The following is a 27,173-nucleotide window of genomic DNA, read 5'->3' on the forward strand; positions in this document are numbered from 1 at the left end:
CAATTCATTTTTATAGCATTGTAACCTTAAAGATATATGTGTTGAAATGTGTGATATTTTTTCTTCGTTAATGTTTGGTGATGAATATCATATAAAAAGCTCATCTAGATTAGTGAGTATGAAAAATACGGAACATAAAATCTTAGTATATAATCGTAGTATCCGGATTGTCCGGTGTACTACACATGTCAGAATGATTAGTAACCGTAGTATCCGGATTGTCCGGTGTAGTACACATGTCAGAATGATTAGAACTAGACATCGTTAGTACACATGTCAGAAGATTAGTAACCATAGTATCCATATTGTCCGGTAGTACACATGTCAGTAGTACTGTACGGATGTCAGTACAATGTCAGTAGGATTAGTAACCGTAGTATCGGAAATGTCCGGTGTAGTACACAAATGTCAGAATGATTAGTAACCATAGTATCATATTGTCCGAGTTCGATGTGTAGTACACAAATGTCAGAATGATTAGTAACCATAGTATCCATATTGTCCGGTGTAGTACACATGTCAGAATGATTAGTAACCGTAGTATCCGGATTGTCCGGTGTAGTACACATGTCAGAATGATTAGTAACCGTAGTATCCGGATTGTCCGGTGTAGTACACATGTCAGAATGATTAGCAATCGTAGTAGTCCGGATTGTCCGGTGTAGTAACACATATCAGCAGGATTAGTAACCATAGTATCTGGATTGTCCGGTGTAGTACACATGTCAGAAGGATTAGTAACCGTAGTATCCGGATTGTCCGGTGTAGTACACATGTCAGAATGATTAGCAATCGTAGTAGTCCGGATTGTCCGGTGTAGTACACATGTCAGAAGGATTAGTAATCGTAGTATCCTGATTGTCCAGTGTAGTACACATGAGGTTGACGTCCATTGCTATTCTCATGACTCATTGGACGTCCAGTGTTATCCGCGGAGCCCCACTGATGCCCGTTATTATCCACGGGGTTCCATTTACGCCCAGCGTTATCCGCGGAGACCCACTGATATCCAGCATTATCCGTGGAGCCCCATTGAGATGGTGCGATAGACCGCAAGGCTGCACTCGTCTGTAAGCGTGGTATCAGTTGTTGATTTGGCTTCAAATCATTTTTAGCATTGAATGGCGCCTGGTAAGAATACTCGCCCCGCCTTCTATCCCGCCTTCTGTCGTGGCTTTCCAAGAGAGAGTCTTCTGATGCCACTGATGGAGTTTTCCGCATTTTCCGGTCTGGAAAATGAGGAAATCAAACGGAATTTAATGGATGTAATTGTAGGAATATAAACTCTGGCTGATGACAAGGATATCGGTTTACATTATTTAAGACGATAATACATGACTCTGAACATGTTTAAATACAGTTTAAAGCGCTGAACTCTTCGATGATGATCAAATTGAAAGTGATTATGTTTGGTTTCTTCCTCATATTGCAACTAGTATCAACCCAATAAAGAGAACATACAATTTGTATGACATGCCATTCAGGCAAATTTATCGACAACATACGTTACATATATGTCTTCGTTCTTACTCTTACTTCTACGTGAATCTTTGTTACACTATGTTTACCAAAACGTTTCTGTATGATGTTGCCCTAGGAAGCCAATAGCTATCTGCATGTTGTACGGAATAAAATGCATGCCTCAGAAATAAAGTATAATATGTGCATAGGATATTGAAGTTTTGATGTCGCTATTGTTTTTAAATTCAAAGTTGTGTAATTCTCACAAAACCTTTCTATATTTATAATGCGATGAAATCAATACACTGTGACATGAATGTTAATGTTAAAAAAATATACTACTTAATAAAGTAAAATTATGCTCAATACACAACGTCAATATCTCTATTGTGTCGTATTGATAATGGCGGATTTTCGCGCCATTCTTGGATTTTCTTGGAAATGTAAGACTATTTGTGTTATGAAATGGAGTGAGAGAAAGAAATTGTGTTTATCCATAAAAGTTAACTGCGGAGTGATTAATATCTAAATCGTAAAAACGTACTACTTACCTTTTTGTTTACGCACCCTCCAGCATTTGATACTCAAAAACACGATAATAATAATTGCAAACACTATCGTAGGAATGGAGACAACCATAACCAGTTCAACAAAGGACAGTTTATAGCTTGTATTTGTTGTGTTTTCGATTGGTGTTGAGGTAACTGTTGGTGTTGTGGTATCAACGGTTGTCGAAGTTACAATTGGTGTCATGGTAAAAGTTGGTGACGTGGTTGCAGTTGGTGTCGTGGGATCAACTGTTGTGGTAACTGCTGGTGTCGTGGTATCGACTGTTGTTGTGGTAGCTGCTGGTGTCGTGGTATCGACTGCTGTCGTGGTAACTGCTGGTGTCGTAGTATCGACTGCTGTCGTGGTAACTGCTGGTGTCGTAGTATCGACTGATGTCGTGGTAACTGCTGGTGTCGTGGTATCGACTGTTGTCGTGGTAACTGCATGTGTCGTAGCATCAACTGTTGTCGTGGTAACTGCTGGTGTCGTGGTATCGACTGTTGTCGTGGTAACTGCTGGTGTCGTAGTATCGACTGTTTTCGTGGTAATTCCTTGTGTCGTAGTATCGACTGTTGTCGTGGTAACTGCTGGTGTCGTAGTATCGACTGTTGTCGTGGTTACTGCTGGAGTCGTAGTATCGACTGTTGTCGTGGTTACTGCTGGTGTCGTAGTATCGACTGTTGTCGTGGTAACTACTGGTGTCGTAGTATCGACTGTTGTCGTGGTAACTACTGGTGTCGTGGTATCGACTGTTGTCGTGGTTACTGCTGGTGTCGTAGTATCGACTGTTGTCGTCGTTATCGCTGGTGTCGTAGTATCGACTGTTGTCGTGGTAACAGGTGGTGTCGTGGTATCGATTGTTGTAGTGACAGTTGGTGTCGTTGTGACCTGCAATTATATGTATCTTTCTAATATTTGACATACAATAATTATATATAAAAGACGGTAATTATGTTTTATGCTTTCAAATACATCAACAGATTAAAGAGAAGAATATAACACATTTCTTCACTTTAAAAAAAAAAGTTTTTCTCTGTCGCTGAGTTGCTTTGACTACTTACAGCTGACACGTCTACTCCATTCACACTCAGTAGTGGTGTCGTTAGAGGGTTGTCATTGAAAGAGAAGTCACTTAATTGTATCACCGAGTCTAGTAATTCTAGGGTTGCGTTGGTATCCTCCGCCTGACTCCGCATCACTAGCTCCACCACAATGCTCCCTTTATAAAGAAATAAAGAAACAAAAAAGTACGGACACGGAAAATATGACACATAAGCGCTGGGAATATAATTTTTAAATATGCTATCATTTGAAAGATATTCATTTGCCTGACACAAATATAATATCACTGGGTTGTTTTTACGTTTTATTTACCAGAATTATTCTCTTGTATTGTAACATCAATAACAAGAGGCCCATGGGCCTTAACGGTCACCGGGTATTTCATTTAAATTAGTTATATCATTTACTAGCCAACTGATATCTTTTGGTTTACGAGATAGGAACATAGTTCTAATAGTTATACATACAAAAAAGTTTCAGTAAACTTGGTGTATATTAGTTCACATTATCGTGTACACAAGGTTCAATAATTATTATTGCAAAGGTCAATAACTTCGTAAGTTACAATCGAAACAGACCAATGTTCGAAATAGTTCGAAATCTTTCCAATTTTAGTCTAAATACAAAGTTGCATGAGACTGAGTGCATATTTACTTAAGTTATCATGTTCACGTCCAATAATAATTATTTGTGCAAAGGACAATAACTCCGTAGGTTACACTCACATCACACAGATTGTCGAACTGTCCCACACATGTTCAATGTCAGTCTACATACAAAGTTTCATTAAGCTCGGTTCATATTTACTTTATATAAGCAATCGTGTTCACAACGTCCAATGATCATTGCTAGTGTAATGGGCACTTACTCTGTAAATTATTTACACAAGCTATCGTGTTCACAAGGTACAATTATAATTATTAGTGCAACGGACAATAACTCCTTTGAATGACGCTTATTCTCAAACTCGTTTGAGATCTTTAAAGTTTCAGTCTACAAACAAAGACAGTTCCATTAAGCTCGGTTTATATTTACTCAAGTTATCGTGTTCACAAGGAAATGTTAAAGGACGTCGCACAACGGACGACGCACGAAGACGGAAAAAAGAATAGATCACCATGACCTCTGCTCAGGTGACCTAACATGAGGCATATTGTGCTGATAAAGGAGGGGTTTCAACTAAAGTCATAGCACCACTGTTAAGCAAAATCCTGTTTTAAAAACGAGTAAGATAATTCGAAAATATGGAAAATTAACCTTTGTAAGCAATTTTTCATTTTCTTAATATCAATAATTACTTTACATTAATAATTATAATGATAGAAAGGTGCAAACTGATACCCATATCTTATCACGTTGATTAGTTTTGTATGTATATAATATTTATACAGAGGATATTCCTTATTTCTTGATGAATACTGAATGTTTCATCTCATCTCGTGAGGTGCAAACTCACTACTTGTTTTACCAAAGGTTATTCCGCCGTTATATTTTATAGAGTTATTTGACCTTGCGATTATTCCTTCGTATTTTTGTGCGCATAACGGCATATTTTCACAAATAAAATAACAATCAACATGATATTTTAACTGTAAATGCTGCATTTCGACTGGTCAAAAGCAAGTGAAAATATCAAAATTAATATTTTAAGTGATATTTTTACTACCATGAAAATATTACTTTTTCAAAATAAAACCTTATATTTCATTGCGAAAAATGTAATAGAGTTCAGTACCTTCTCTGACTGTAATTGAATCAAAAACCACGTCTGGAAACTGCTGTGATATTACGTTGACAACCATCGCTCCAAAGTTGTCCTCTTTATCCCCAACAACATTTTGATAATTTGCGTTGAACCTCAATGAAATGTTGGTGACGGTGGTAGTATTGTCGACGATCAAAGTCAACTGTTCCTCCGTTAGTACCTGGATCTGGATAGTCTTATTGACATTGTACTCTTCTGGAGACGAAGTCACTTGAAAGGTAAGGAAATAAAAACCAATCTGATCAACGACAAGAGAATCGAATACAGCTTCACCAGTGTCGGGGTCCAATATCACTACGTCTGATACATTCAGCACACGATCTGATTCATCAAGGAGTTTTGCTGTCGCCGTCCATGTGTGGCCCTGTAGTGAATTTGTAAGCAGGAATATATATAGGTATATACGGAAATTCCGGAAAATTACATAAATATATGTTTAGGACCATTAAGAATATTTTGATTTTAAAGACAATACTATTATAAGATTTAACATCAAATCCAGAGTTACGATTGCAATGAAAGTGTGTAAAGCGTGAAATACGTATTCTGTTTGGGATGGGCTTTCCGCCTTTATCAATTTTATATCAATCTCATGTCGGTAAATCGCGTTTAATAATCGTGTACTATCGGTACACACAATCTAAGCGAACCGATTAAGTTATGTACCATCTATCTTTTGAAACTTTGAAAGACGAGAAAATGGAATTTTTCGTTTCAACTTAAAAATACACGACACATTACACATGACATTACATGACACGATAAACTGCATTTGTTCTAGTGATGGTAAGGCCTACATCATCTATAAATACATACCCTCCACGATATATTGTTGAGTCGCTGTCCAGTGTTGTAATCTGTCAACGTTATCCTCACTTCAGTAACGTTGTTTATAAATTTAGAGCCGGTGGAAATATTAGTCTGCAAACCCACCTCTAACTTTGATACAGAAATTCTCTCTGATTCTACCGAAAAAGTCTTATTATTGTCAGGGTAAGTTTTATTAAAGTAGATAACATAATCTTCACCAAAATGGGATATGCTAAGGTCCGTAAAGTTAGCCCATCCACTGACAATGTTCACTGTTGTGGTACCTAGTAACTGCGCTGAGTGGTCTCCCCCTGATATGAGAGAGGCGGTCACACGCCACGGGTCACCGATACTGCCTACTTTCGACATCGGTTGATTCTGGAAATTAAATCATGAAGATGTATCAAAAGTGATTCATGGTAGGAGGGAAAATACACGTTGTGCCATAACTAGGCGGACATTTTGACAATCTGTTTTCTTCAGTAATCTATAGAAAATCAAGTTTTGATGAATTATATTGTGAGAATCATTGAAAATACACGGCATATTATTAATTGTATGTATGCACTGTAACTATACTTCAGACTTGTTATATAAATACTTAGAACTTTAATTAATTGTAAGACGTAACAGAAAAAGTGTATACGTGTTTATTTAATCTATGATCTAATATCTAAATGTATACGCCATAAGTAATCCCAAAAGTTGCCTCTCATGAGTATTGTGACTCTATTTTGTAATTGGTTATTCAATTTTAATAAATTAAGTAAACACTCGGGGAAATGATAACGGTTATATATTTCATATTGCAAAATTCAATAAAAAAATACGTGAAACTAATTGCAGGTTCATTGTTGAAAACTTAGCATTCAATTTACGTTACATAAAAGACTGTACCTCGATATGATTCGAATAATTATAGTTATACTACTTTTATCTCAAACCTACCTGTTGATCATAAAATTTCAGACAGGGTTGTATGGGGAATGGTACCGTTTCATGTGATGGACCCGGTTGTATGGTCACATTCATCTTCTGCGGTATAGTTATTTGTCCCTCTGAGTCCTCTATGGTGTAGGAGCCGTCCTCAGGAACCTCCGGGAGAGGCTCACTAACAGCTACTCCACTCACAGACACATTGAGAGCGGCGCTTAAGTCCCCTCCTCCCTGTACCTCATTGATCAACTTCGAGGACATATCCAACAAGGAGTCCTTTGTCAAGGCTTCATCAGTGGTAGAGTTTGCATCTTAAACATATCAAAATGGGTGGGGGTCGATTGATCAGAAATATTGTTTTTCTATACAGAGAAAACAATTTTTATCAGAATTGAGATATTATATTTTTTCTATAGAATATGTAAAACAGATATAAAAGATATTTTCTCTTTTTCTCGTTTGAGTACTTACTTATTTTTGTGAAAACAAGAAACATTTAACTTCATGCATGAAAAAAAGTTAGACTGTTAAATGAAAGTATCTAAAATAAGAATCACTGCAATAACATACAAGGTAAATATATCCAATAAGTTTGGATATAACTATGGATATAACAAAAATATAGATTAAAAATACTAGTGTTCGATTGCATACACATCTTTCTATACGTGATGTTAAGCATGATATGACCTACTTGCAGCGGGCGGGTCGCCGATTTCAAATTGTACTTCGATGTTGCCATCAACTTGCCGCTTCCTCCTTCCAGATTCCCGGACAACGTTTACTATTCTCACCTTCTCGGGCGGCACATTGAAGAACAATGCCAGATTATGTATCAACGCCTCTCCGTAAAACTCCTCCGAGGTCAATGCTGGGATTTGAAATGACACAATGAATGTGGGATTTGTTACTATCTTTACCGGGCGGTTTCCTCTGACTAACACGTAGAGGGTATTAGAGTCTCTGTCAAAGAAATTAGTTCCAGTTACGTCTGTGGAATTAGTCTTTGGAATGAACTGCCCCTCATATGATGGCGGATCTACTATATACTTGCCGTTGACCATCCTGGCATTTTTTGCAAGGACAAGTTGCTCCCCGACATACACATCTCGCCGGTTGGACTGGGAGTACCATATCCCAACAGTAACCACCTGGCTATCGTCCGAGTTCAAAAGGAACAGACGTAACGTCTGAGGACTGGTAGTGGTGAAATGAAGCAAGTATTTTTTACCTTAAAGACAATATTTCACATTACATTATATTAAGTCATTCTCAACATCTGGTTCTGTTCTAAGCCTAAAATCTTTTTACTTTATATAGATACATTTGACCTGAATTTAATGTTGAGTCGTCAATGAAGTTGTTAATGTTAACACTTCGGAAACAAAACACTTGGTTCTATCATCTATCATCAAACTATTTAGGAATTTATTTAAGCTAATATTTTTCTTTAGTTGTACGCATGGGAGTAAATACTGCCAATCATTTAGAGCTCCCTTCAAAAGATATAATGTTGTAGGATTTTATACATTGTTGCAATTCAAACATCACGATGACATCTAATGACGTCATGATGACGTCACACTGTTCACAGATCCCGCGTTGTATTTGTATTGGTTCACACGATGCTTTTGATTTCAATGATCTACATGGATATAACATTTTTTCCGCCGATTTCTTTTAACAAAATTAAATATTATTATTTATGATATAAAAACGATATCAGATAATTTTTAGAAGGGTGGGAACATAGCATATATCTATCTTGAATATTGAATCGTTCCTGATGCTTACAAACAAGCTTGCATTAGTTCAATTAGTAAAGGACTAGGTATGGTAAGGGTCTGTTTTGGCCCCCAAATCCGCTATTTTTCAAAGTCTGTTATTTTAAGATGTGAGTCTTGCATTTTGAATATTAACTACATACCTGACATATTTGATAGTGTTATTAGGTCATATAGCAGTTCTAGTTGCCATGGCAACCATTTTTTATGCATAAATTATGCAATATGTGAAAATTTCATTAAAATTGGCCCTTTTTATGCAGTTTTTCATCTAGCTAACATAGAGCGCATTCTAGAACAAACTTTATATTTCTCAAAATGATGTATTCTTCGTGCCTGCTCATTCCCTTAAAATATAAAGTTTGTTCTAGGTTGTGCTCTATTGTTTTTAAAAGAAAAACTACCAAAAAATTTGCCAAAATTGACCAAATTTTCAAATTTGCATAATTTATGCAAAGTTACCATGGTTATATTGCAAAAACCTACAATCTGTCAACAAAAATATCATGAAGTTTTTATCAGGAGCGTATTCAATATTTCAAACGCAGCAACTTAATTTCGAAATACTTAATTTGAAATTTGGTAGATTTAGGAGCCAAAAAGAGCCATTACCATATATATGTGGCGGGATTGGACTGGGTCGATCATCGGTGACCAGGTAGCTCAGTCGGTAGAGCACTCGGCTAGTAGCCTGAGGGTCCCGGGTTCGAATCCCGGTCTGGCCGCTACATTTTCTCCTCTCCTGTTACAAAATTGGCGCCCAACTAAATAACCCACGGTGGTGGTGTTTGGAAGGGAGTGTCTTCGAGGGCGAAGACTTCGAGAAAGGAGGGAGGAGTGTGGCGGGATTGGACTGGGTCGATCATCGGTGACCAGGTAGCTCAGTCGGTAGAGCACTCGGCTAGTATTCTGAGGGTCCCGGGTTCGAATCCCGGTCTGGCCGCTACATTTTCTCCTCTCCTGTTACACATAGTCCTTTACAAAAAAACCACTTGTTGCAATAGGATTATTACTAAGTAACGCTTATATTGTCTTATAGATGATATCACCATAATGTACCATAAATTGGCAAAAATATAATTTGTTTCTAAAACGTATTTAGTACTTGATTTGGAATCGATCAGAATGTATCCTGCAACGACTGATACAAGAACACAGCGGCCACTGAGGATTAGTTAGCACAACAGTATAGAGAGAAGCTACAGAAAACACCTCAAAATAATTATATACATGTAGAAAATGACATTTTAGTTTACCCACCTGCAGCTACTACGGACATGAACGTAGACAGACGTTTACGACAGCCACCATAGCTACAGCCGCTGTGATCTTGTGGTCCATTTATCAGATCTAGGTAACCGTCTCCCAATACAGCTACAGGTGAGAGACGCCGGGACTCCGTGTCCGCGTCCAGACTCTCTATTATCATCATACGGTAGTCCAGGTTGTCACACTGATAGGCCTGCCAGGCTGCTTCATATCGACATTGGTGATCACGGACAATACCTATGACCAATCAGCACTACTGATATGTAATTTGTTATCAATTAATACAAATTAAACTGTGATCACCATTTCCATTACAGAGAGGGAACACTTCCAAATGATGAGTAACACAATAATATTAAACCTAGGACATGTCACTCAACAAAAATGTTTAGTGAGAAAATGCTTAATTCTTTGATAAAAATAACACTTATTTAGAAGTCTCCGTGCAAACAGTATTTCCTGTGCTGTGTTTGTGTGTCTAATATATTTCCAAATCGGATTATGGTTCATTCTATATACCAGATTTCATATTTTTGACAAAGACCAAATCTTACCTTTATGTGGTGCGACGCTACTAACATTAAGCCGTTGTCCTGACAGACTAATTAGCAATTCTTTAGGAATCCGATAGTCCCCAAGCCCCCTTCTCGAATCTCCGTTCCATTCCCATTCCGACTCCGATATGACATTACCCTTTGTTCCCAGAAAGGATCCATCTTCATCACTTATCAATGCCTTCTTCAGGCCATCACAATCCATATCGACGCAATCACTTGGGTTTACCTTTCTGTTAACAAACATTGTATCCTTATCTTAGTTTTCTTAATCATTTGTCGTAACAAGCATATCCATTTACGTGACATCCATTTTGTCAACATTTCAATTTAAATCTTTTTTATCAATTTTATCTTTCATATTGACATTTAAAAGGATGACAATTTTTCAAGCAATGAATGAAAAACGGATTTTAGCGATTTACATAAAAATGTTATAATATTTTATTCAAAGAGATATTTAGCATCTGGGTGTAAATGGTGAAAGCTAATTATATGATAAAAACTGGCAATCAACTTTTTTACAAGTATACCTGTACCATCAAAAGAGAAAAAGAGATGAATTGAACACAAAGATTTACATCATTTACTCCAATCTTACTCGACATTAGGTCGATGTATGAAGAAATACGTGTCGTTTTCGGATTGATGTTTGGTAATCCTCCTGGTAACCACTGGGTGTTGTCCATCATCATTGGCTCTGTTGGTCGTCAGCATCACATCCTTAGTACCACAACTCGTCTTAAAATGGGCAAACGTTACATCTGAAAATGATGGCGAGCCCACAGAAAATAAATGTCTTATACTGGCAAATTACTAGACAAACAAAAATGATAAGTGATTGACTAACCACGATCTCTGTCTGCTTGAGCTAAACCTATGATATATATATTTATCTCGAAGCCACTTAAATGACAAATTATATTGAACAATGAAACTGCTTCATACGCAAAATAAATTTAATGCTTTTCAATATTTGGGAGAAGCCAAACATTACACGAAAGTAAAGAAGATACTCATTAGATTTTATTGTTTCAAATTCAGGTAGACTTAAACCTGACCTTGCACATTCGTTACTCCCATGATAGAAGGATATGTCTTTATTCCAATCAGGTTATTGTTCGGTGCCCCATTAGTGCCCTGCATGAAGGAGGTGAAGGTCATACCCACGTGACCTCCCGGAATCTGGCTTTGTATTCCTGTAGATTTCATCTGGTCTGTTGAACAGTTATATGAAGATGTTGTCCCTATGATTAGACTATCCTTAACGGTGCAGAATTTCGGGGAATATACATGAGCAACAGCACTTGGTCCTATCACCTGGGCGTAAATTCCAAGTGCATTTTCGGCCAGGACATTTTCAGTGAAAGTTACCGACTGTCTATCATTGTAGTAAATTCCGATACCATTACACTTCCAGATTAGGTACTGCGATATCTGATAACAAGTATCCTCCAGGTTGTCTTCCGGGAATACAGCCACGCCTACCGACGCGGTGTGGGCTTCATTTCCAGACGGACCAGTGTCTACTCCACATTCCACAACTGGGACATGGAAGGCTGTTCCGTCTGTCCCACTGACTGTATTAGAGGTGAGTGTCAGTTCCCGGGATCCCATGCTGCTGATAGCTCCGAACCGATTACTACCGCCTAAAACTTGTACTACCAGGTTACTTTGTATGGTGGTATTCAGGGAGGATTGTGTTTCCATTGCTGAAACATACAAGTAGTTACGGTAGTTGTCAAACCTGTAATATGTAGCAATTCATTATCCGAAATATTTACCAGAATGGCTGTTTATGTTTTGTACACAAAAAATCGGAAAATGTATTCCATTTTGTTTGTACTTCAAGATACCGTATTTTAATCTTTTATGTTTAAACTAAGCAAATAGACTGGGTTTCAAAACAACAAAGATCCACTTAATTGAAAAACTTAGAATTAAGAACTAAGAGAAAATAATAATAAACAAATGAAAATAAAGACTAGGAAAAAATTAAAAGAGAAAAGGTACAAAACCTTTTGCTGGGTGTCTTGGTCAGTGTTCTAATTCAAAATATAATGTTTACAAAACAGTAAATAAATATATATGTATATCTACCAACTCGTCTCTGATTACTGATAATACCTGTTACAATAGACTTGTGTATGACATTCCCTTTAAGCACAAGACTATTGGTATTGTGCAACCCTATGGCGGACGAGACGATTTCATGGAAGGCACAACTTGTTACATACGACGGTCCATCCTCGGAAAGGGAGTTAACTCCCCAATATACGAGAGAAAACGGTGTGTTGGTATAAGGATATTCCTGCCCAGTACGGTAAAACTCGACATTGTTTAAACTTGCATAGCCTGCAACAGAGATATTAAATACATATTTTCCTTCGTGGTGCTGGCCCCGATTTCATGAAACAAACAGAAGTCAAATTACGTATTATTATGTCTAGTGTTAAATATATGACCCTGAATTTAATTATATCATAGAAAAACACTATGAATAAGTGGATGTAATGTTTGTGACAAGAAGGGTGCATTTACATAAGAGTTCTATACAGCCAATTTAAAATAACAGTGATTTTGTTTTAAATTCTTCTCTTCGTCGTCGTCGAAATAAAACTTTTGAAAGCGAATTAACATGATCACATGAGCCAAAATATTACTCTAGATTTCTTCTTTTCTTCTGTAGGTCTTTTTTGAAGAAAATTACTACGATATGTCATCTTAAATTATTGAAACATTGTTTTAGTTTTAATAGACAAGTGATAACGGAACTAGAATTCCAACAAAAATATTTATAAAAGAAAAATGATTAAAATATCTTCTGTTCAATGGTAAACAATTAAGAGATAATGCATGACATTTATATGCACAGTTAGATTTTTTAAATAAACTGAACAACGGTATTCATATCAAATCTACATTTGCCATAATATAAGAGTATTTTGTCACCATTGTTAATATCCTGTAGATTGGAGAAATAACATTTTTCAATACAAATATAATAATATTATCTCGGAAAAAAACGCTTAATAGCGATCGACAGTCCCAGACGATGATAGACAGTGCAATACACAAAAACATTATAATGTTTTAATAAGAAACTACAATGGTATCGGAAAGTATGAATGACACGAACCTAACCCTAATGTTTTCCGTTATGTAGAGATGAGATATGAGACATATTGCTAAAAGATCATATCCCATGCTGCGTAATTGATTTTGACTTTAACGACATACTATGATGTAATTGTTGAAACTTTTTCAGCCTACCTTGATAATACGTATTGTTGAAAACATTGGCACCAACAAACACTTGTCCTCCGTAACGATCCGTGTATAAACTGTTCTCATCCTCACCAAGTAGCCGAATGTTCCTGGTGAGAAGGCCAACCTCCGCTGACATTACTACTTCCCTGTCGCCAATGGTTTCGTTATGCACTATAACATAAGAAAATGTGCTCGTCAAACACACTGAAACTATTCGTTTTTAAATTTAGAAATAGGAAATTAGAAATTGAATTATTGTATCGTAATTTACCGATATATTGATATCCTGATAAACCTACCAATGTGTCGGAACTTTAGGAAATCGTTGAGTGACAAAGTGCGGCCATCGTCTGATACATTTATAATAATAAATGTTTCTGTCTCCCAAATGTCGTAACTTGTTGATGCTATGAGGATTTCCTCCCCGACCCCCCATGTTACGCTGTCTGTAAGTCTGATGAATGTATCACCAGGGAGACCGGTCTGGAACAACCGCGTCCATGTGATTCCGACGTCTCTCCCATTGAGGGACAGACCTCCGTAAACACCTTAAACACAGAGAGCCACTTTAAGTATTATTTAAAGTTAATATACTCAGTTATGTAAATTTTCGATAATGACTTTTAGCACTGACGGTGATCTAGCAATACTTTTAAGTTATTTAAGGCTGTTAAGAGTATTTCCTAATGATTTAGAGTTGATAGGTAATGCGAACATTAACTATTGAGTGGGCAGACAGGCGATAACGTTTGGAGTGTATGATATCTTTTCCTATTGGAGTTCGTATATAATAACACCTCTTCACGATGTTTTAGAGTTAACAGAGGGATGAAAGACGTTACCAAGTGTTTTGGAGTTGACGGGTATCTGAGAGAACGGTAAATACTCCTCGGTATCTAAGTATCCTGGCCGACTTCCCCTGAGCACAATGTCAACCAGACCTAGGAACGGATGGCTGGGAGTTCCAATGATAAGTCTTCCTCCGATGATAATGATGTCTGTGGCGCTAAGAGTAAAGTTTCTATAGTAACCATTGACAGGACCCTGATCCAACTCTAACACGCCCAGGATCACCAGCTTGTTCAGCCTCGGTATGACGGTGTCAGCCATCATCCACGTATCTATCGAAACGGTGGAACAAATGACAGTGCAGTCATTACATCTCGTATTGAAGATCGGAGTAACATTTTTGTAAAACAAAAACAAACAAACAAATAACGTATATCAAATGTCATTGCTAATTTGAAAAAATAAGTATACACACAATAACATTGTACAAGATTGATGCTATGAGTTTAGAATTTTTCAGTTTTGCTAGTCTTTAGCGAGCAAAACATACAGAATCCACAAAAAGTATCACAAACCTAATTTGAAGGGACAATAATGACATAATATATTTATCATATTTTGTCTTTGTTTCTTCCCGGTTGGATGGTTTATTGGTTTCTGCCTATTGCTGAATCAAATAATCAATTGCATTCGGACTTTATCACAAAAAACGCCCTAATAAATACTGTGAAAAAACAGCCAGCTTACTTGAAATATTAATCAAGTTTCATTATTCACCTCATTATCAAACTTATAACATATTAATGAAATAAAGCATTGAATTCAATGCAAGAAAAATGTTGAAATATATTAATTTTGTAGATGATAAGCGACCACCCAATGCTTATATTAATATTGGAAAATTACATTCATTGAGGTTAGTAGCAACATATATAGGTACTGTGCAGTGGCAATGTAAATATTTTATATTGTGATATGTCAATGACGTCACAATTTGACGTTTGTCGCCATGCAGAACTGTCGTTTTATATCACCACTACTTTATAGTTTTAATGATTGATTTTGAAGATTTAAAAGATGTTTCCATTGAATATCAAGCTTAAACCAGATGGACATACGGGAGTTTCGGGATGTGGGTAAAGAGCAATTTAATTTACCGTCTAAAAGTCTCACCAACCGGTAAGTATGACTACATCATTTGACGTGGTTTTGTGATGTCATAAACATAGGAAGGTGGGACTAATCGACGGTATCTAGTACTTTACCAACGTCGTTTTGGAATCTCAAAACCTCCGTATTGATACTGAAATTTAATACAGCCCAATTTACGTTTCAAATTGGTTTTTAAACTATAATATAATATATATTTATAATATTCAAACAATTTACTCACCAAACTATTCAAAATATAATTCCACACACTAGCACACTCAGTGCAATATAAACAATAACTCAAGTGACATATACATAAAACATCACAAACATGTAGTGAAGAGATAGGTGTTTTATATTTATTATATTTAATAACAATGCTTACGTTTAGATAATTTCGCTTTTAAGACTAAAAAGTATAATTATATTAACTATGCTGAAATATGAGTTTACAATGATGATATCGCCCTTATCTTCTTACAGTGTAAAGCAGAATTGTGTGTATATAATGTATACGATACTGTTGTTTGAAACGGTACCCTTAGTGATGATAGCATTACCCACAGCTAATGGTAGCGTACATATTGATGTTCGATATTAATCATAGTGTTACCTTTATTAATAGTGACATCGTCCATGTCTATTGGTAGTGTATTGTTTGGCCATGACGACGGTGACGACCAGTTCCTGTATACTAGAGTATCCGTTCCCGGGGTTACAGTTGGTACCGTTGGTTCTGGTGGGGGTGGGACGCATCCATTGAAAAAACATTTCTCTGTCCGTAGTCTGACGTTGATATTACGCAAACCGTAGTTTTTATCTTCATAGCCACGGAGTCGGTAGGATACTAAATCATAAAAGGATAAAAGATATGTTAGCGTAGTTTCCTGTGTATTGTCCGCACTGGCGTAGATGTTAGACATGTTCTTTGATTTGTAAGATAAATTACAGATAAACTGTACCACTATCCACAGGCTATGGATCGATGTATACCTTGGATGCTGTGTGCAATAATAATGAAACGAGAGTCTATATCATAATAGTGATATTATTCTAAAAACATATATATGTCTGGTTTTCTATAGATTTAAAATAACAGGTATCTTACTCAAACAGTCAGCATACCTTTTACTAATCAAAACCAAATTTTATAACCTGTGGATAACACACAGGGAGTTACAATAGTGGAAAAATGTGTTTATTTTATTGCAAATTTGATAAAAACACACATATTGAACTGTTTATACATGGGTGTGGAACTGTATCATATAATGAAAATAAAGGAATCTCAAATGTACTGTAAGATTAATCCTTTTTCTACCTCTGTATAATATAACCACAAACCTAAATACGTGATCATTCCGGAAGTCTCGTTATACTGCCAATCTCCGTGATAATGTATTTCCGGATCCAGGGTACCGTTTGTTGGAGGGATCAGATTCGATCCATCGATCCTAAATCTATCTGGTTCTCCCGCTAGTGGCTGACTGATTTTGACATGGTCTCCAAACTAAATTTAAAAACTAAATGCATTAGTTTTATAACTGTATTTGGAAAGACAGCTTGAATTTAAAGCGTTAAATTCATCATCCACATATGGTTCCATGGTATAAGCTTATCATACTATAATTTCAGATTATTTTGGGTTTCAGAATAAAAACAATAGCAAGACATTACTCGTTACGAGGGTTCAATAATATATTCTCAAAGAACAATATCGCACCCCAATGCAACCAGATCATGGTCATTGAAAGACAGAATGATATATCAAAACGATTTACCTGCATCCTATAGAAAGTGGCATCGTAACTGATATTTGTCCACGTGTGGATAAATGGCATGGACCATTCATACTCCTCACCAGATACTAAGTTTGACATCCAACCATAGGGAGGAGCTATAGCTTTACTTCTGTAGGGATGTTCTGTTGATCCATACTGAGTAGTCAATGTCAGTGACTCTCGTATAGTATAAACATAGTTTCTGGATGTATATATGTAGTAGATATACGACTGTATTGAGAGACGGAATAGTTTCACTTCTGGAGGACACGTACATAACGGTACACCGGTCATGTGATGAGTGAAGTTGCCACAAACTGATGGTAGGGTTCCCGTACAAGGTACCACCTTACAATTCTCTGTACCACACAGCGATCCGTCGAGGTCTTCGTACACCGATTCCCATACCCAGTCATTAGATAGTCGATAATCGGAATTGTTAAATGTTAAATTGGCTGTTCTGTACATGTATCCACCACAGTGAGAGGTACATAGCTCTGGGATCCTGGTTACAGCTAAAGCGGAACAATCAGGTTGGTCAAAATTAACAAAGCTGACATTACGAACAGTAAAACCGAAGTAGTAAGGGGAAACAACTCCTCCGTTCGTACAACCTTGTGATGGAATATTTGACACATACCCAACTATCATTGAATCTTCAACCAGTGGTCCATCATTAGTATCATAGCTTCCCTCCGATATGGTTTTTGCCTCGTATCCAGAAAACATATTATTGACAGCAATAAGATTCCTGATTCGTACAGATCCCATATCCGTTATTTCAACTCCCTTACGACAATTCCATACATATATATGATCTAATACGGCAACCTTTTGCTGTGATGTGTACTGCCCAGGGTAATAAATCATACGAGGGGTATACGCGAGAGAAAACCATAACCCATACCAGCCCAGTGAGTGCGCAGTATTGTTGTAGAATTCAGCAAGTGGGGTATATCGAGGCCTATGAGGGCTGGTAAAAGACGAATATCCGTAATTTTCCAATTGAAACCAATAACCAAAATGGGTACCACCAGCAACAGCATTATGTCGAAATGTATTATTTGGATTTGAGATCATAAACGTGGCTGGTGAAATGTCGACGTTCATCAGTTGTGATGTTCCCTTCACGAATACCCCAAGATTATACTGAAATACGTTGCCAATTTCTGTTCCTTGTTCCAAATATATCGCTGATCCAATCACGTTGTACAATACATTCTGTTCAATAAGAAGATTTTGGGTATCACGTATGTTGATTGCACGGTTGAAAGTATCGTATATTGAACAGCCACGAATATACGACTTCGACATGTCGCCGGCCATAAGAAAGTTTATTGGATGTCTGCCATACCGAAGGGACTGTCCGACGTTAAAAAGTTCCACAAACTCGATGCGACTCGTTGTTACCTGTTTCGTTGGGTGTGTTGTGTGAATTATTACTTGCGCTCCGAATTGGTCAGATATAATCTCGTCACCACGGCGACCTTGGAAGCACGTCTGGATAGCATAGAAATCTAGCAAGGGACCAAAACAATCATGAAAACCATACGCAATTAATCCACATCATTGAACGTCATTCAATCATTTGTTTTATCTTTCAATATCAATAGAAAAATATTTTGGTAGTAACCTTGACTTAATCTCATTATTCTGACACTCCTATAGTCTTAGACAGAATTGCATGTCGTAGTTTTGTAGCTCCGAAAATACAACGGCAGATCACAGTTATCAATATTGCCAATTAGATCGGCTAATACTTACAACGTTAAAGTGGTGTCTTTATATTTTTAATAGTGAATTGAGAATAATTATCCACAGAAAAACTACACCTATCGTTTCTAGTGAAAAATTGGTACTAGGAAAAGCAATCCAATCTAAGACTGTCTTCGATGCTTCTATACTTCACATGTTGTAACTACTTGTCTTAAATTATTTGAAGAACTTTTTATGTGATATAGCAGCAATAGACAGTGAAGATATGTCTCACTACGTATCTAATAAAACTTAGCAGATTTCAAGGCATTGGAAAAATGAAGAAAGACAATACCAATACGCTACTTCAATACTTACATCAAATTACTTAAGCAATAGACATACATGTATGTCGCCATAGTGGACGATGTGTTTGCCACCCAAATTGCATTCATACGGGGTATCGATGTCTTTACTATTCTGATGACATTATTTAAACCCCTTAATGACAATATGTTTAGAAATATCTTATTCTATTCAATCTATTCCCTTATCTATCATTGTGGCCGACAAATCACAATGTCACACTCCTCGCCATTCAGCTGAAATTTTGCTTATAATAGTGCTATAAAATGTTATTCGATCCAGTATATAATTTACTTTTACAACATTAACAAAGAAAAAACATATTTTGAGAACAAAATAAAGTCACCGTCATCCGTGTTTGTTAATCAGCATTTTGCATTAGATAGGATGTGTTTTATAAATCAGGTCTACTAACGATATACAAATGTATATGCAAACCCAACACAGAATGTAAAAGTCAAAGATCGAATATATATCACCGGAATATCGAAGAAGCCAATAGTGTTGCTCTAAGTACATGTACTATCCACATTATTTTTCCGGGTCTTAAGTCACATATCTCTTCCTATATCTAACTTATTAATTGTTGATTTAAAAATATATTTCATCGAATTAAAAGTAGAATGGATTATCCTCACGATATATATGATATTACCTGGATCGAAGCCGTCCGGACAGGCTGGTACCGACTCTATCCACTGGGGGTCCAGGAATCCTCGGATCACAATGTTTCGTGTAAGTAGACCAACCTCCGCGGAGAAATATAGTTCTTGTTCTGCAACGGTTTCGGAAATTCCCAGATGTGTGCTGGTCAATGGGCTTTCCAATGTCAAGATCTTGTTGTCATTGGAAACTGACGCTATTGTTACAACCTCGTTTTCATGCTGAGACTCCATCCCGCCTGTCGTCGATATCACAAGACGATCACCTATTCGCCACGTTACTGGATTCTCGAGTTTTAGTTCTAAACTTCCTTTAGTAACAGTCTGTGCCAGTCTCGTCCACGTGATCGGAACATTGGAACCTGAAAATAAAACCCGTTTTAGATGTATGCAACAGCAAATAAAAATTACAGCATAAATAAAATACGTTTTTTTCACAATGTTGTATATTTCACAGAAATATGAGTTTTTATCGCAGGTTTGTACATGTATTAATTGTATAATAAAATTTATTAAGGTTAATGACAATGACAGAGAATGGTACATCATGTACAGAAATAGGGGGTAAGAAATATAAGAATACATAGACATTATAAGTAAAAATGATACAAAAATGGAAACCTCCATATCAGATATATAGCGTAGTTTATTTTAATTTCATCGAAACGCTTCCGATATCAGAAATGAAATCTAAATTGGATATAGAATAATCTGATAAATCAGTAAAATATATTACATTCCATTACAAAACGTCATCTAATCATGTAATCAACTGACATGATGTATCTTAAAACATAACTTTAACATTCAATGTAACACAGTCGCATTTTTATAAGACAAGAAAACATTCATTCATTCAAAATATTTAATATGAATACCTTACTTTGATATTGTAGGTTTCTTCAGATAAGGTTCTTTTGATATTCATGCCAAAACTTTGGCAGAGACCGCTTTCGCCATCCATTAGCCAAATTATTTTTTATTCCTACTGATTTATCATACGACCGTCTTTGTATTATAAATATCTTGATAATGGAGCGGAATCCCTTGCAAATTCAACAATATATTTTTCCCACACTATTGGAATTACGTCTTCGGTTTACATCACATTATTCACAAATATGTTGCCATGAATATGAAAGGTGTTTTTCCGACGATCTCACTAGACAGAAATGTCTTACCATGTAGGTCGAGAGTCCCTTCTCTGACGATCAGTGCTTTCGTCCCATAAATCGGTAGCTCTTTTGAACGACGATTGCCGTGTAAAGTAATAATAGCTTTGTGCTTGAATGGTCCCTCCTCGGTGCCAACCTACAATTCGTCATCAATTGATATGTGTATAATACATTCCAAAATGCCACCTCCGCCTATTTGAATACTCGGTTATTCGCATATTTTCTTTTGGAAAATATCTTATGCAAATAAGTGGAATTATCTGTATAGATATTGAATTAGATTTGTTCTCTTATGTCAGCTTATACAGAAAGAAGCGAACAAATTACTTCCAACGAGGATGTTGCTGAATAATATTTATATTGTTGAGAAATTTTATTAAACTTTGGAATGTTGAGTAAGAAACAGCAGATTGTAATCAAAACTAAATACATTAAAACACGGTTTTAACGAACCTCTTGGGACAAACAATTTCACTTCGTTATAACCATACTTCGTAATACATTTATTACAGATATCTTATAGGAACCTTGACAGGGAATAAAACTAAAACGTTATTACCATGAATTTGTTGTAAGCATGTTAGTTATAAACTTATTTCACTGTATTGCGTTACCTTAAGTATACCTCCATCTGTTATCAGTATGTTCTCTGCTTGAAGTTCCACATCTTTATCATCAAACACAACTTCTCCACCTACAATAGTGAATGGAAAGATACAGCTGTAAATTGACTACAAATGCACAGCATATGTGCTTACAACAGAGCATCTTGGCCGCCTTCCTTTATTTTCATTAAGTCGTTTGCGTTGTAAGATATATACGTATTCATATGTCATTTTGTATTTTTTTCTTTGAAGTAATATTACCCACACCTATTCAGTCGACAGTATGATGGCATACCTTGTATGACGAGCATTTTTAATACTGGTGTATCGGTGTCCAGTAGAATAGTCTGACCTGCCGGGATGACCACTATGTCTCCATCTGTAGGTAGACCAAGATCTTCCCCTCCCCAGGTATATACAGAAGACCAAACGTCCACGAATTGGAATTCTGCATTAGACTGAAATAAATCGAGGCAAATCACTGTCTTATCAATGTTATAGAGACATACAAAAACAAAAAATAATATGAAATAAAACATTTCTGATCGATACAGATAGTAAATTCCAAAGTCAAAATTCTTATCCGAATACTTATGTTTCGTGTCAAAAGGTAATAGAAAAAACAAAAACTTTCGAACGAACATTAACATTAAACGACACTATACCTGGTCTGCCTTTCCACTACAGCCCGTCTCTAGTCTGACGTGTGTCCTCTCCGACCGTGAATGAGCTTCCGTTACACAGACGACCTGGATCTCAGTCCACGACGTGATGTTACATAATGTACCAGAAATAGTCACAGAAGACACACATTCACCCGCCGTAATTTGCGAACTGAATTTAAATACACCACAGTATTTTAGCACAGTTACACTTATGATATGGCTCCACAGTTTCAATTACATTGGCAAGAAGAAAAAAAAAGAAACTGAGTCAATTCAGATTAAATAATATCGATTCGAAAACAACAATTAACTGATGATTCAATAATTATGAATATAATTACAAGCTGTTCGAGAAGCAAACAAATAAGCTGTAGTATTTACCCAAACTGTGATCCCGAAATAGTGATTCTGGTTCCTCCGGCAGTGCCTCCACGTCTAGGAGTGACATCGACGATTACCGAAGTAATGGAATCATCATATTCATACGAATCCAGGAGTGTATCAGTTATACCGTTGACAGTTACACTGACCGTACACTTTCTGGATAACAAACCTAAAGAAAAGATCAAAATTATGTGATCATTTTATTGTTATTATATTGACAACAGCAAATTCGACATTCAAACGAATTAATGCACATACTCTTTTGAAAATATGTAGAAAATAATCGAGTGTTCCAGGTGTATAAAACATCGCTTGAAACAATTCAACGCATTATAGTCCTACAATAAGTCGAAATGATATACTACCTGAAGAACTGGGGGTGTTGCAGACGTAATGGGATGAGTTGGCTGTGAATTTCTCTGACAAATTACAGACACGATCACAGATGGTAACTACCATATCCTCGTCAAATCCTGTACCGAGTATAGCAACAGTTTGGTCTCCAGCCAAACTTCCTGCAACAATATATCACCTAATGTGTTTCAGCACCTATTTCATCCTTGCTATGTATCTATTTATAACTTTTACAATATCATTTACGTTCTCTAAATTTTATTTATCAAATAAAAGAAACAAAACAATTATCCCAGATGGTATACATGTATTTTATAATGCAAGTAGGCAATTGATAATATCAGGATGCAAAAACATATTGACTGTTAACTGTCTTCGAAGAGTATAACTCTATAAAACACAATTAACAAAATAATATGGGATATCAACGTATTAAAACGTATTTTATCATATTACAAGATACGAAAAACAAATTCAATGTATAGCACAACTGTCTTACCTGAATAAGGTGAAATTGAATCTGCTGACATACGAAATACAAATGTGGAATCGTCGTTGGAATATCCTAGATCTTGCACGTGAACGTATACATTGTATGTCCCTGCGCGGTTATAACCAACCGTACAAATAATTTCCGTATCTCTGATAGAAATTATGCGACATTCACTCTCTCCGACAAACACAGCAGTCTGATTGAAAATTGATCCCAGTCTAGAACCTGTGATGGTGATGTTTTGTCCAGTTGTTCCGGAGGAGGGGTATACACTGGCTACTGAAGGGGAAGCTTCCTCGGTAAAGGTATATTTTTGATCGGGATATGGCTTACCATTAGAGGATACTTTCAAAGTTGCTACACTTGAAGGCTGGGAAGGTGTTTTAAAAACAATCGAACTGATTGTCCTGTATTTCACGTTACATGCTTTGTTATTAATTTCAACCACTACATCAGAAAGAAAACCATTTCCGGTCACTGTGACGTCAGTTCCGCCGTAAATACTTCCGTTGTTAGGAGATATGTCTGTTATTGTTGCTATGCTATCCACACTGACATCACCACTAGAATAAATTGCTCTTCCCTTGCCAGACACATCCACAATTACCTTATTCACACCTACTGGTAAGTTGGTTAAGGAACAAGTAATCTGAGAGTCCGACACTTCCAATACTGGACAGGGATGATCCTCTGACGACTCCATGGTAACCTGCACATTGTCCTTGACCTCCTCAAACCCTGTGCCAGCAATTGAAAGTATGGTAATGTTGTCACCAATAAAACTTGAGGGACTAACACCAGTTACAGTCGGGGTCACAGCCTCGTCGTACACAAACACACAAGACGTCTCACATTTAGCAGGTATCGGTAAACCGCTAGTCGTTTGTACAACGATAGATATTTCGCGCTCCCCAGCAGAGGAAGAAATCGGCGTTATGCATACGATTTCTTTATATGAAATATATTTCATTATACATGGGTAACCACCGATGAATACATCAGTAGAGTTACCAAGATCTTCGGCTTCAAAACCGGTTCCTGATATCGTCAGCCTGGTATGTCCGCCTCTTGATCCTTTTGTTGAAGATAGGGATCGTACTAATGGAAAAAGCGTAAACGTCTGCAAGAAATCTGATTCAATTTTTACGTGAGCATAACCAAGATTTCTAACAATAATGTCAGCATACTGTGGACGGCCAATCCATGGTTCATTTTTCGGATCAATGTTGCATGTGACAGATGATACTGAACTGTCTGATGGCAAACACATAAAGTCTCCAAACGTGACTTCATTTGCACAGCTGACACCAGAGAGTCCATTTCCAGACAAAACGATATCATCATTGGTTGTACCATTTTGTCGACTTACTTCATCAACGATTGGTGTTCTGCAAGTCCAGAAACTGAACTGAAACTTTTCTGTATTTGAGGAAATACCAGGAAAGGAGTCAGTGCAGTCGTTTATGTTGGTAGTTAGATCAAGACATGTAGCATTAACTGTCAAATGAAACAATAATACAAGATGATAATAAATGAAAGTGAAAATATTTGACAATGATATGCAGTCGGCAAAGTTGAACGTTATCTTAGTAAATTTAAGAAAAAAAATGTAGAAGTCTTGGTAGTTGTTCCGTCAAAATAAACTTTATTAAATGTAAGAAATAAAAGGAATTCATTTACAAACCTGTAGATGGAGTCGATCTCCCTGTGCCGGTTATACTGTACGTAGCCTCGTATTCGCCAACCGTCACGGTCACGTCAGCCAGATAAGATGTTCGTTCCTCGACCTCCACCGACCCGTGGAACCAGGTCGTGCCATAGTCATCCACCATACCACTCCAGTAGTAAAATTTACCGGCTGTTCTAAACTCGTGGGAGTACCAGCCTGAGAAATATAAAATAGCTTTATATCAAGAATGTTTGATTTTAATGGTTTTAACGAGTATTTCAATAATGGAGACTCTTTAATCATAATTAACAAATGAATACTTGGAATATTTATATCAGAAACAAAAAACAAAACAAAAAAGAAATATTTTGTTTTTAAAAATCATGATAAAATAAGATGAACGTATTAAACAACATTTGGATAAGTACAACGTTATATCTAGAATCAAATGGATGAAAACATGTCCTGACGACATAAATCTGCATGTCGAAAAGCACTAGGTGAATACTTACCTGAAGTGGTTCCGACAGATCCACTAGAGAATCCTCCAGGTTTACCGTACTTTGTTGTGATATTGTACGTCTCCTCGATTCTTGGTTTCATTGTCGTTATATAGAAGGGGAACTCCCAGTCCCAGCGAACTGTATCACCAACAAGTACCTTCAAGTGTCGAGGATTCCAGTTGTAGTACTTTCCAAAATCTTGGTGACAAAGGAAGTGAATTGCAATATGTTACTTTATTTATATCTCAAAAGATAAGTATTTCCTACTAGCTTTGCTGCCCCACAAGAAATTACCGAACAATCACGTAATATAATTTTACAATTTCGCTTCTGTGATACCATTTCAAACTTATTTGTTATGAAATGAATAGCTTTATTGCTAACACAGAACAAAATGTTTCCAACATTTCCGAACAGTATTGCTTACAATACAAATTACACGAATATTTAAAATTTTGGCTTCAAAATAAATGATATGTTGCTCTGTCAAACAAATTACCTACCAAGATTGAAGGTAAAAAAATACAACAAAATCAAAAATAACAAACACAATACCATTGTTTTTTCAAAGACGGTCAATATATAAAACACTTTAAACAAGATTAAATGCTTTCATACGTGAAAGACTCGTTAATGACACAAAGTACTGAATATGGAAAACACAATCGATAGACAAAGGAAATAATGTGAAAAGATTATAAAAACACGTCTCTAATGCTACAACGTACTTGTCTGATTTGCGTTTTCGAAATACTAGCATTGATCTTATTGCATTCTTATCTAAAACTTTTATATTTTTTTTCAGTTCAAAAGGTAAATAACATCTAGCTAACCTCGATGGATGCCGAGGTTGTTCACCCTGTGGACATTACGAGTTCTGCTGATCTGGCAAATAATCTCACTGTCCGTAGTTGATGTGACGTCACAATCATTACTCCCGACTTTTACTGTCGTTTCGGGTGTAAACCGCTGCCCAGTCAAAGTTAACATAGTACCCCCAAACAACGAACCGCTAAGTGGAGTAACACCGGTCACTTCAAAGGTGCACGTGAGTGTAGGTAGGTCGTTAAGACTGGAGTATGTAAGGGATAGGAATGTAACAGATAAAGATAGCATTATGGCAATACATATATGTATACATATATTAAATACTGGTGTAATAGAAGTGGAGAAAATGTAGCGCAGAGACCGGGATATGCACCCGGAATCTCCGAACATTAGTCGAATGTTCTACCGCTAAGCTACCACCTGGTCACTGATGATCGACCCAGTCCAATCCTGCTACACTGGCAATCCCCTTAATTTTATATTTTGGTACGACTAGATATGACGGAATCTATTATAAGGCCATTTAAAACGCATCACAATGCATTACACAATATTTAGTATGAGATAAGATCCTGACATAAATTATAAACAA

At 36.6% G+C, this 27,173-nt stretch overlaps 1 protein-coding gene across 1 annotated transcript; it reads right to left on the reverse strand.

Annotated features, from left to right (window-relative positions):
- Positions 1-458: 458 nt before the first annotated feature.
- LOC138327549 (fibrocystin-L-like) lies at positions 459-26,824 on the reverse strand. Its single transcript, XM_069273724.1, has 29 exons — positions 26,587-26,824; positions 25,763-25,951; positions 25,266-25,466; positions 23,588-25,078; positions 23,100-23,249; positions 22,732-22,903; positions 22,351-22,519; positions 21,981-22,143; positions 21,695-21,774; positions 21,087-21,216; positions 19,899-20,267; positions 17,183-18,699; positions 16,746-16,911; positions 16,015-16,248; positions 14,303-14,581; positions 13,760-14,008; positions 13,464-13,631; positions 12,318-12,545; positions 11,252-11,902; positions 10,792-10,954; positions 10,191-10,423; positions 9,628-9,873; positions 7,278-7,814; positions 6,596-6,894; positions 5,654-6,025; positions 4,808-5,201; positions 3,072-3,229; positions 2,013-2,898; positions 459-1,229 (listed from the first exon to the last, which is right to left on the reverse strand). Exons 1-29 carry the CDS (start codon positions 26,741-26,743, stop codon positions 838-840), a joined length of 10,443 nt encoding a protein of 3,480 aa, XP_069129825.1. The 5' UTR covers positions 26,744-26,824; the 3' UTR covers positions 459-837.
- Between the last annotated feature and the right edge of the window lie 349 nt (positions 26,825-27,173).

This window comes from Argopecten irradians, chromosome 7 (assembly GCF_041381155.1).
Source record: "Argopecten irradians isolate NY chromosome 7, Ai_NY, whole genome shotgun sequence".
In the NCBI taxonomy this organism is placed as follows: Eukaryota; Metazoa; Mollusca; class Bivalvia; order Pectinida; family Pectinidae; genus Argopecten; species Argopecten irradians.